Genomic DNA, 12,922 nt, shown 5'->3' with positions numbered 1-12,922 from the left:
TTTGTTTTGGCGGGGGGCTGTGCCCCCCCCCCGTCCCCCCCTTCGGTATCCGTGGCTGAGTAGTTAAGTAAGACCCACTCATCACAGCCTTGAGATGCCTTAAAAATACTTCGTAAACATCAGAAAACAGATGATCTTATCTGAAAATTACGAAAATCTCAAATGCGAATTTTTTCTAAACGGAGAGTTTACTGGCGGTGGAAACGGTAAGTAGGAGTTTTTCTCACCCAAAACAATCCTCCTTAACCCATGTCACCAACATTTAATTGACGTAGGTTCCTAAACCTTAGCCAAATTTTTTAAAGTATTTTCGCCATACTTACAAGGGTCACATTTCGGCCTGTCATTCGACAGGGGTTGATTTTTGAGAAAAGTTTATCTGAGCTTTTTTGCTTCCCTTGGCGCCCCCTATCGATTGGTATGATAAAAAAGGGTGGTAATAATAATAATAATAATAATAAACATTTATTCAACAAAGTTCACAGGGGGTCATAGGGGGTTGTATTTTTGTCGTCAAAATTTTTATAAGTATTTTCGCCATACTAACGAGGTTCGTATATCGGCCTGTATCTGGCCGGGGGTTGATTTTTGAGAAAAGTTTATTTGAGCTTTCTAACTCCCCTTGGCGCCTTTGGTTGAATTTTTTCGTCCAAAATTTTTTAAGTATTTTCTCCGTGCTAACGAGGGTCACATTTCGGCCTGTCTTTCGACAGGGGTTGATTTTTGAGAAAAGTTTATCTGAGCGTTTTTGCTCCCCTTGGCGCCCCCTATCGATTGGTATATTCAAAAATGGTGGTTATAAGAGGTTAAAATTTTGACGAAAAATTTTTCTGAGTATTTTTTCCATAGTGCCCCGTTTCCTCCAGTCAACCCAAATGTGTGCCTTATGCTCTGGAGTAAAGGTTGAATTTGTTACTTATGTTCAATTTTGTGGTACTTGAAATATTAAAATATGTATTATGAAACAACATGTATATTTTTTTGTATTAAAATCGCTTTGAAATGTACCAAATAAGGACATAACGTTATGACTGATGATATTTTATGGTGTTGTGTGTATATTGTATCCATATACAACCATGTGGGTTGTGACATTGGTGACCCTGACATGGTAGTGATGATGATGATGATGATAAATGTAATTTGCATAGTAGCATATGCTTTCAGTTCTTAAAACAAAGCTTAAACCCCCAAACTTGCATCTATAAGGAATCCGGAGTTCTCTTAGTATCTTCGGAACCATAGTATACCTTGGTGCAAAATCTTGCGTTTTGGTAGCATATGCTTAGGATGCTTCTCATAAAACCAAAATCACCATATGTTTCCATATAAATTTTGAAGAGTTCCCTCGATTACTCATGGACCCCATCATCAGATCACTTTTGTGAAAATGGGACCAAATTAATAAAAAAAAAAAAAAAAATGTTTTATTCTTCACACAACAGGAACTTACAAGATAATTAGGTACATGAAATATTATACTCAATAGCTAAATCTTTGTGTGAACTGGAGCCTAAACTAGGTGACCCTGTATTTCAGGACTCCAGGTTCCACCCGCAGATACAGTAAAAGGTGTTCGCGCGAGTGTGTGTTCGTGTGTGTGTGTGTGTGTGTTTGTGTGTGTGTTTGTGAGTGTGTGTGTGTGTGTGTGTGGGTGGGTGTGTGTGTGATGTTTGTATATTATGTGTATTAATATTTTTATGTAAGTAAGTAATATATTTTGTTATAGTTTTATATTTTTATAAGAATAATATTATATTATTAACAATATACATACATATACTTAAGTCTTAATACATGATATTATGATAAATACACATATACACATATTATATGGAATATTATACTAATTTATAATTTTTATTAGGTCTTCTGATTCATTGTAATTTAGTGTAAGGAGCCATTTTTTAACGAGAGTTTTACATTTGCTGCGTGTTTTGTCGTAGATATTTATTAATTTATTTATTCTATTGTAGATATATGATGCAAGGAAGGATATATGACGCGTATAAAACACAGTTTTGTGTTCAGGTATACTGCATACCTTATCTGATCTTCGTTTGGTATGTATATCAGGATCATATGTGAGCTCAGAGTGTTTGTATAATGTGACATTTAGAATATACAAACGTCTGATCGATAAAACTTGTGAGCATTCGTAATTGGAGCGAAACCTAATATAACAAAATAAAAATTTTGAAAATTGGTTCACAAACGGCAGAGTAGTGGTTGAACATACAAAAAAAATAATATATCCACAGCCGAATATATTATAACCTCCTCGTTTTTTGGAAGTCGGTTAAAAATGCGCAATTCGACTTGGATTCGGAAACTTCATCTAGCGACATCCAATAAACGCTAATTGACCAATGACCGAATCCGTGTCGAACGGGAATCGTGAATCGCCCTGCAGAAACAAAAAATTGACGAATCTAATCAAATGATGATTCCAGAATTGAATGATAATTTTGTCAACAGGTTGAGAAGTTGGAGCCACTGGTAATAGACTTGTGGATAGAGGTGTTCGGTGCTCCTCTCCAGTTCGCCATCAGTGACAACACCACTCTGCCCGTTGTGTGGTAAGTATTATTTACTATCCATGCTAATATTATAAATACGAAAGTGTGTCTGTCTGTTGCCTCCTATGCCCAAACCGCTGAACTGATTTTGCTGTTTGGTATGGAGATACTTTGAGGTCTGGGAAAGGACATAGAATACTTTTAATCCCGGAAAAAAATACGGTTCCCCTGAATGTATGCCTTCCTGCTGATTCGTTTTAATTTTTAGAGTTCCGTACCCAAAGGGTAAAAACGGGACCCTATTACTGAGACTGCGATGTCTGTCCGTCTGTCTCCAGGCTGTAACTCAAGAACCGCTATAGCTAGACATCTGAAATTTTCACTGATTATGTATATCTGCTGTTGTCGCTATAACAACAAATACTAAAAACAAAATAATATTTAATTTATCCCATACAACAAACGTGATTTTTTTTTGCCTTTTTTTCTCTATGTCAGTAATGGCAACAGGTAGGTACTTGACTTTTTCTCAAAGTTCTTAGTTATATGTATTCTTTAATATTTAATAATAATCCTACTAATATTATAAAGGCGAAAGTTTGTTTGGATGTATGGATGTTTGTTACTCTTTCACGCAAAAACTACTGAACGGATTTTAATGAAACTTTACAATAATATAGCTTATACATCAGAAGAACACATAGGCTACAATTTTAACCGACTTTCAAAATGGAGGGGGTTTTCTTATATTCAACGATTACTTCGCCGTTTGTTAACCGATTTTCAAATTTTTTCTTTTGATATACAGGGTATCATCCCAATTTGGTATTATACGTGGCAAAGTCGGTTAGTAGATGTTTTTAACGATTAAAAATGTTATATAAAACAAGGAACTTTATCCCGGAACGTCTACGCATTACCCTGTGTGAATCTCTAGTACTCTCCAACCTTAAGAGGATACACCAGGGGCGAGAGAAATTGAAAATAGGTATTTGAAAATGTATTGCTGTCTCACCAATCTCAAGTCTCCCACCGCAGAGCGCGATAGAGAAAAAACGACAAAAGATCTAATAAAAGAACAGAAAATCTTCGATTCGTTGTCCGCTGATTCCTTCTCCAAAACTTAACCGATTTAAGTAATTTTTTCATTAAAAATTAAAGCAAGGCTTGAGCTGTGTTCCTATGTTTTATTTTTTTTGTATATTCTAGCCAGTTTTGTTTTCTGGGTGTTTGAACACAGAGGAAAATCTGGCCATTTTTTTGGGTTTTTGGACGTTCTTATCTTTTTTAATAATTAAATTATGAAAAAAAAGAAAACATAGGGACATGCTAACAGTGGCATAGATATTCAGGAAAAAAATCATAACTCTACCGGCATTATCCAGGGAGGAAACAGGGGAGAGCGTTTGTATGGAAAAACGGCGGTGTGGAATCCTCTTAACTATGCAGATGCTACCGTAGGTCCCTGTTTGCTATCAAGGTCCAAGCGTCTAATACAAAAAGTACAGAACGCATGTGCTAGATATTGTTGTAATATCCCACCACGAGAACATGTGACGCCATTTATAAATGACTTGCGTTGGCTTAAAATGGATGGCCATAGGAAGTTGCACTTTGCTACACTATTATTCGGAGTAATAAAATCAAAAACACCTTCCTACCTCTTTGAGAAACTGCACTGGGCTAGTGAGAGACAGGCAATTACCAGAGGCTCGGCATATCTGCTTGATACTCCGTGTCATCATTCTTCCGCATTTAGAGGTAGCTTCAGATACCTGGCAAGTAAGATCTGGAACAGCCTTCTTCCGCCATCTTACCGAGCTCTGAGAACAAAAAATACGTTTAAATTAAAATTGAAAACACTCCTGTCACACGAGCAACTACAATCTCTATAGTAAAAAGATATAATCTTTACATAATATATTTAATATATTTAAATTTAATAAAATTCAATAGTATCAAATTATATTTATGTTTAATGTTACTAAATATCATAGATTATGGAATACCTTAGTCTATGATTGTAATAATCTTTTATATCAATATAATAAATAATAGGTATCACTTACCGGTTGTGGTTCAAGCCGAAACCGGGAGATATAGGAAGTTCGAAGATGCTTGCCAGGTGTACCGGCTTAAAATTGGCATCAAAATAATAGATATTTTATGTTGTTGCTGGTTACTGAAAATGGGTTCACATATTATACGTGGGAGAGCCATGCTTCGGCACGAATGGGTCGGTTCGACCGGAGAAATACCACGTTCTCATAGAAAACCAGCGTGAAACAGCGCTAGCGCTGTGTTTCGCCGAGTGAGTGAGTTTACCGGAGGCCCAATCCCCTACCCTATTCCCTTCCCTACCCTCCCCAATTCCCTTCCCATCCCTACCCTCCCCTATTACCCTATTCCCTCTTAAAAGGCCGGCAACGCACCTGCAGCTCTTCTGATGCTGCGAGTGTCCACGGGCGACGGAAGTTGCTTTCCATCAGGTGACCCGTTTGCTCGTTTGCATAACTCGTTTTATTTCATAAAAAAAAAAAAACATAACTTTCGGTCCCTGAAAGGAATTGAAAATGTTGACTGAATGTACACTAATAGTTCTATTATTTATATAAACAGAGTGAACAGAATAAATAAAGTAGTATATTTCATGTCACTAATAATATATAATATATTGATGTAAAATACTCTTTTTACAGTATAATCCGCACTATAAGTATTATATTTCATAATAGTCCCTTCGTCTTAAATGTATATATTTAATTATTTATTGATAGCACTATACTCGGTAGTTGCTATGAACTTGACGAACGAAACGAACTTGAAGCGCGGGAAATAGGCCCTTATCTCCTGAAGCTGGAATGTCGTTGCGTCACAGGTGCAGCCCGTGCGGGTGTTATGACGTGCCGTATCGTAAATAGCAGCTACCGTACTCTTATTTAAGTATTGTAAATGATGTTTTATTATTTTATTGTATTATTATATTATGTATAGTATTATTATATATTATTATTATTTATGTTGAATCTGTCGTGCGTCAGGCGTAATATGTATAGGAACCACGGAAGATCAGGTACCGCGGTGCAGTGTTCTGCGCCGTGGTAATACACCTGAGTGGGTATCTTTTTCGGCATTATACAATTATGCACTGCCTAATGATGCCATATTTTTTTTTTGTAGTTTGTTGTTTGTTTTATTTTTTCTTTTGGTTTATTGTTTGCTTTTTTTTTTTGCTTTAGTGTGTGCAGTGTATTGTTTTTATGTTTGAATAAATTTTTTATTATTATTATTAATATATTCACAAAAGTGGTAATCTGATGTAGGATCCATAAGTAATCGAAGGAACTCATCAAAACTTATAGGGAAACATGGTGACTTCGGTTTCGTGAGAAGTATTCTAAGCATATTATGCTACCAACAAGTAAGATTTTGCACCCAGATATACCTGGTATACCGTGGTTCGGAAGGTGCTGAGAGAACTCCTGATTCTTTATAGATACAAGTTTGGGAGTTTCGGCGTTGTTTTAAGAACAGAAAGCATATGCTATAATGCTACTATGCAAATTACATTCATCATCATCATCATCACTACCATATTATACCATTTCATAGTCTTTTAGATCGAGACTCGAGTTTGTCAAGCGATAATTAAAAAAAATCTATACCTACCTAATATTATAAACCTGAAGAGTATGTTTGCTTGAACGCGTCAATCTCAGGAACTACAGGTCCGATTTAAAAACTTATCTCAGTGTTAGATAGATCATTTATCGAGTAAGACTATAGGCTATATTATATTATCACGCTAAGACTAATACGACCGAAGAAACTCAGGAAAATGTGGGAAAAACGGGGGAAAATGTACGGTTTCTGTAAAATTCCTAATTTACGCGGGCGAAGCCGCGCGGGACATCTAATATTTAAATAAAATAAAAAATTAAGGGGGGCTCCCATACAAAAAACACAATTTTTGGCCTACCTACCTACAATGGTACGGAACCCTTCGTGCGCGAGTCCAAATCGCACTTGGCCGATTATTTCTATCTCAGATTGCGTCTCATTTTGTTTGACGAAGCTCAGACCTCACTATATTCTGTGTGCTTTCGGTCTAAAACTCGCTAATGAAATTTGGCTTATTGTTTAATACTGATATTATTGCTGGTAACAATATTGGTAATATTTGAAGGTTAACGATTTATGTTGTAATATCGGTGTCGTTTGTTATCGCTATCGGCGGGCAACACTGACTGCCTAATTTATCGCCGTTTATAATACTCAAATTACAGCCGGTTCATTTTACAGCATTATGTTACATATTAACCTATTTAATTATAAATTAATGTTTGTTTTAATACATAGATAATACATAGATCTTGATAGATACCGCATGTGTATGTACTTCGCGTGCCATATCGCGTTCCCAAACGATGAGCAATGCTCGTCTTTTGAAAGCCTGTTCTTTAGTCTGCTATCGGAATCGGACGTCAACCGGAATTTTAAAAATGCCTAAATGACTAAAAGTGCCGTATTGAGCTGTAGAAATTCAAATAGAAACGTTGGCCTAGATAATGGGCACTTTTCTTATCATCGGTACGACACAGCACAGTAGATATGAAAAAGTGCCCAAGCTGGTGAACCGATTTTCCTGAAGTTTGGCATGGAGATATTTTGAGTCCCGGGAAAGGACATAGTACGATACTTTTTATCCAGGAAAAATGTACGGTTACTGTGCGATAAACGAGTTTTTGTGCATCAATGTTGCGGGTGTCATCTAGTTACCTGTATTTTAATAAAAGGTAGTGTAAACTGTAGAGCTTTAGACTGCGAAGCGGAAGCGTCTGCAACGCGGGACGTTCGCGTCGGCAGAGCGGGACGTTCGCGACGGCAGAGTGTGCGTAGTCGCGCAGATGTGCACACCAGTTTCGCGTTGCAGACGCTCCCGTCCCGCGTTACTGACGCGTAGGTTTGGCCGAAGCCTAAGATAGACCAATTATAGTATCTAAGAACTATATTCGCTGTAGGTATGTTTCATGTTTTTAATTTTTTAACATTTTGTTTTTCTTAAAACCCATTTCTTTTAAACCAGGCTAGCTTCTACGGATCCGAAGAGAATTCTTCAAGCGACAAACCACACGCGCGCCGACATACACGTCTACTCCTTTGTCGTGAAAGACCTTGGTGAGAAAAAGCATACTATATATATTTTCTATATTCAATACACACGGTATACCGTATAAGGGTCAATTCAGACCGCAACGCGACGAGGCGAGGCGAGGCGCGGCGCGGCATAAATTTATATGGATTTGACAGATTTCAATTTTCAAATGCGTGAGATGTCTTGCGAATCCGTCAAATCCAGATATAATAAATTTAGAAATGCATCTACGCGTCGCGTTGCGGTGTGAATCAACCCTAACAAAACAAATTTATAATACTTTAGAATGTGTATGAGTCTACACTGTTACACCTTGTATAGGGCACTCATACGCACCTTAAATTATTAAAGGTTCGTTTTATTACCTGTATATTTTTTGACTGCCTGTGCACTGTGCAAAGTAATCTCAAGAGATATACCTTTTACTGATGAACATGTAATGGCAATCGTTATTTCAGCACCAAGTGAGAGGAAACTGCCATTTCGCCTGTACTTTCGACTGTATGAGGTTTCTTCAAAATGCCTGTGTGCTAAGAATGGTAAACCATAAAAATCACTATCACAATATTAATATTAGCTAGGTATTATATTTACATCTCAGACCTATAGTGTCCCATTGGGACCCATGCATACTAATATTATAAATGCGAAAGTGTGTCTGTCTGTCTGTATGTCTGTTACTCTTCATGCCCAAACCGCTGAACCGATTTTGCTGAAATTTGGTATAGAGATACTTTGAATCCCGGAAAAGGACATGGGATATTATCCCGGAAAAATGTACGATTCCCGTAAAATAAATAAATTTTGGGTATCACCTATAAAATAATTCCAGGTAGCGACACCATTGACACAACTACTCCAAACAACTGCCTCCATCCCGATATGGGTATTGAGCTGTTTCTGGACGACGACTATGGCCGACAGGATTCTATTTGCTACCGTGTGAGTTCCTTAGTACATTTCCGTTAGGTCTATTGGACCAATCAGACCAACTTATTTATCATAAGCTTACTCATAGCATATTATGCACAGTAAATACATACAGACAGACAATTTTTAGTCCTTCTATTACCTCTTCATGGTTACACTGCAGCTGAGTAGTTATATTTTTATAGGTGGAACCAGAATACGTGCTCGTTGGTAAACATCAAAAAGTCCACTGGAGTGTCAGCCTTACGGACGACAAGAGTTCTGCGCCCTCCGCGCTCGTGGTCAGGTCTACGCCAGTACAGAGTCAGGGGTTAGTTTGACTTTACTACGATTAAAAAAAATGTAAAATTAGCATACACTGGCGTGCCATTAGCTTAATCAGTTTGTGCTGAAGCCAGTGTGCATCTATCAATCGATTGACAACAAGGCCTCACAGAACACCAGGGATCGCGGTGTAGATAGGTACGGTCCGTCTTCATATCCATACAAATTGCCGATCCGGGCAATTTGTATGGGTATGAGGACGGCATTTTTTTGAGTTCCCAGTATTGTTCTCATAGAAAAAGTTGTTCATTTTGACGGGCTCATTTGATGGTTTCAAGGATAACGGTGTTCACCATAACAACCTGTTTAGGTCTTTTTAGCTCTTCATTTTTACACATTTAATTACAGAAAAATGTACGGTTCGAGTGCGATGAACGAATTGCCCAACAATCGTTGCACTCTACAATAAAATGTAGCAGAAAAATAAAAATGATTTTCAGTGAGGACTGGTTCCGCCCCTCTCCACCAGCTCAGCTGGTAAAACTCCGCACGTCCGCCCGCACTCCACACCTCGAGGTGTCGCAGACTGAAGTGACTGTGGAGATCTGTGCACTGGATCTATCTCCTGATGACGTCATCCGGTACGACTGATGCTCAGATTTTTGAGATTTCTTGACAGGAACTTATCTTTTCAATAGCGATGATTGGATAACTGTTACATCTTATTCAAACAAAAGTATTTTGTAAAAAAACATTAAGCTTGACGATTCCTTTACAGAAAACGCAGGCGACTAGAAATCAGAAACACTGGAAATGGTTTCCTGACGTTGTCGATTAAAACTAAGGAACCATGGCGTGTAAAAGAAGATAAATGTGATCAAAACAGCGCTAGAAACAATGAAGAAAAGCAAGATCTTCAAAAAGAAACAACCGAATTAGTTATGCTACCCAACAGTTCCAAAGAGGTTATAATATTCTTTCTTTCTTCCTTTCCAAACTGCTCTCTTAGACAAAATATCTTTCGTTAAAAGCGATGACGAAATTCGTTACCAAAATGTATGCGGTTTGACATAAGTCATCGCTAAATGACATTTCGCTTGCGAAGACTAATGTCAAATCCCATACATTTTGATAACGAATTTCGTCATCGTTTTTAACGAAAGGGACTTTGGGTACGGCCTCTGATATGATACTATTTTGGTCTCGAAGGAACTTATCATCACCAGCTTGTCTAGTGCTTGTCGGGTATCGAGAGTTATTATTATTATTTATTAGTAGCCGATGGCGTCCCACCGCTGGGCAAAGGCCTCCTTCGAGAGTTACAATTTTTTTGTTGGTACCAGGTCTCCGTCAAATTAGAGTTAGAAGCAAAGCATGTGGTCCCGGAGCCCGGAGACCAGTATCCTTCGGATATCCTCAACACTACACCTCTATACTTCTATGACGAGGAGGGTAGAGAGATGCTGGTAAATATTATTCCTTTCACTTGGTTAAAAAGAAGGATATAACTTGTCTCGAGTGTGCGTATGTAATATGTATGGACATTTACTTCACACACTATTGAACGGCTTGTTTGATTCGACCTTCAGACACAAGGTACTATAGCAGTCATGTTTAAGATTTTAGGAATGGTGATAAAACTATTTACATAGTGCAATACTAAAAAAAGTCTGACAAGTCTTCTTCGGGTTGTTTTATTTAGCTGCCAAGAGGCTTATCAACCATAGTACACACAGACCTTATAACAGTTACTTGCTTTGTTAATAGTATGTATTTTTTTTAACTGTAGTCATTTCTTATTTGTACACAGAATATACCTCTAACGTTGCACGTAGACCGACCGGTCCTGGCTGCGGAGCCCGCTCTCATCGACTTCGGCCTCGTCAGCGACGGACACGCCAAGAAGTCATACTTCACCCTCACACACACCAGCCGTGAGTACAAGTAGTATGTTAATTGTATGTATGTGTTGTGCTTATCTTACTTAGTAGTATGTATGCTAGGCAAGAACTATTGATAGCTTTAGTAACGTAAAGAAAAGAGAAAAGAGAAACAGGTAAGTAAGTAATTGCAATTTTTACGTTTTAGTTCTGATTATCTTGGGGTAATCAGAATGTAAACGTGACAATTTATGATCAGTTATCTAACTTATGAGTAGTTTTCATTATCATCTTCACATTTTTTTATCAATAATTGCAACTCATAGTCAGGGCAGAACGTTTATCAAGGAAATAGAACGTTTGTCAAATTTTGTATAAAAGCATAAAAATATAAAAATAATAATAATATATTTTAGGCACCAGGACAGTCGAAGTGGCAGTTTACATTTCGGGGGATGAGAATTTCAAAATACACCCAGAGAAACTAACCCTGGCCCCCGGAGAGAGGCAGAATGTTTATCTGCAGTACACCTGCAGGTAAGTGATTTGAAAATATAATTAGATTTTTTTCATATTATGGGCTTTCCTCTCAATCGTCGCGCACACACATGCCTGCAAGCGCCCGATTTGTGGTGTCGACTGTCGAGTATGAAGATGGCCTTAGAGTAACTGTGGTTCTGTTTTCAGTTCATACCGCTCAACTTGCGAGCCATTTGATGCCTCTAGCATAAATACGTGCGGCACACGGGGACCGCCGTGGTAAAGCTATTGCATAGCATTTACATCTAGTCGCATGCACACAAACACCTTGCCGAAGTCTACTAAAGACGATGGACGGCTTGCAACGCCGCACCCCTGTGCCAGATGGAGTGGAGGGTGTTAAAATTATTTTCGTTACGGAATTTCTTGATTCGCCGCCACGCTCAAAGCCCGCGATAAAAGCTTAAAATGATTCAGCTCTAGTCTCCCTCTCCACCAATTCCCTATTCACCCCAGCAGGAAGAATAGACAAAGTGACAGTTAGATAAATGAAAATACGCCATTTTGTCGATAAAATCTGTCAGTATGTCGATTCTTCCGTAGAAAGAAACCGTTTCTATGGTGACCATGCTACGCCTGCAGATGGACTCTCATACGGCGCCGGCTGTCATTGTCATTCACCTAAGATGGATTATATTCATGATGTTGATGAAGAATGTTTAGGTTGATGGCTCTCCTCTGCATTTACTTCTAACATTCACCTCAGATGGACAGACTCTCACACGGCGCTCGCGCTCATCCGCGTGCGCGGCGGTGCGGACTGGTGCGCGGTGTCGGTGCAAGCGCGTGCGCACCCCACGCGCTACGTTGCGCGTTCTGCCGTCACCGACCACGCCGACTTCACTGTAGACGACATGCTGCTGCCGCCGATGTTGTGATTCTATGTAGATAGTATTGTTAATATTAGAAATGCTTTGAAATAATGATTGTTTATTTTGTAGTTTAGTATTCGTACCTACGATGCTCGTTTAAGGTGATCCCACACTTGGCAGCACCGTACGCGCCATACGCGTTGAACGCACCGCCTGTGGGTTCAGAAACTACAGCCATTTTAAAGTTTTGAGAAAGAAAATATATTTAAAAAATTGCTTATTTAGGTAAATTGTACATATATTTTAGACATGGACTTAATCATTTTGTTTAGTGCAAAATAAAATACTGCGAAGCTTTAGTTAGAAAAATATGAAGCTTTATATTTTTTTAAATTTTAAAATGACCCTACAGGCTTACCTTACCTTTGAATCATCAGTGCTTTATATGGAAGCTTCTTTGGGGTATACTAAACATCCCCTATCTTAATCTGACAGATCCGATGATATTTCAATATTAAAAAAAAAAAAAAAATTAACCCACCACTTGAGAAATCTGATTTCTATACCATGATAACTAGACACATGTCGGAAGTTTATACAAGCATAATCTGACACGCTCGAGCTTGTCCCGAAATCCCCTCTTCCCCTCCCCAACTAATACATGAATACGTGCTAATAAATGTGCGATCACCTTCACGTCAAACTGAACCCACCTTGTTGTAATAGTATCCTAAGAGACATCTGAGTCACGCTAACTTCTTGTGGATTTTGGGCGTGGCCGATTTGAAAACTGGTATGATACATCTTGTTTACCTATATCCA

The 12,922-nt window shown here is 38.3% G+C and overlaps 1 protein-coding gene across 1 annotated transcript in view; it reads left to right on the top strand.

Moving 5' to 3' along the window:
• The window catches only part of LOC121733183, a 67,357-nt gene extending 55,163 nt beyond the window's left edge, over window positions 1–12,194 (top strand). The window contains exons 23-33 of the mRNA XM_042123354.1: window positions 2,479–2,579; window positions 7,606–7,697; window positions 8,133–8,213; window positions 8,507–8,616; window positions 8,790–8,914; window positions 9,369–9,509; window positions 9,647–9,833; window positions 10,212–10,334; window positions 10,679–10,802; window positions 11,165–11,285; window positions 11,995–12,194. Of these exons, the coding sequence (XP_041979288.1) occupies window positions 2,479–2,579; window positions 7,606–7,697; window positions 8,133–8,213; window positions 8,507–8,616; window positions 8,790–8,914; window positions 9,369–9,509; window positions 9,647–9,833; window positions 10,212–10,334; window positions 10,679–10,802; window positions 11,165–11,285; window positions 11,995–12,166 (1,377 nt within the window). The 3' untranslated portion in view covers window positions 12,167–12,194. The remainder of the gene's footprint in view (window positions 1–2,478; window positions 2,580–7,605; window positions 7,698–8,132; window positions 8,214–8,506; window positions 8,617–8,789; window positions 8,915–9,368; window positions 9,510–9,646; window positions 9,834–10,211; window positions 10,335–10,678; window positions 10,803–11,164; window positions 11,286–11,994) is intronic.
• The last annotated feature ends 728 nt before the right edge of the window (window positions 12,195–12,922 follow it).

Source organism: Aricia agestis, chromosome 13, assembly GCF_905147365.1.
Source record: "Aricia agestis chromosome 13, ilAriAges1.1, whole genome shotgun sequence".
NCBI classification, from domain to species: domain Eukaryota; kingdom Metazoa; phylum Arthropoda; class Insecta; order Lepidoptera; family Lycaenidae; genus Aricia; species Aricia agestis.
Note: the sequence above shows the minus strand (reverse complement) of the source record. Positions and strands in the feature narration are given on the sequence as shown.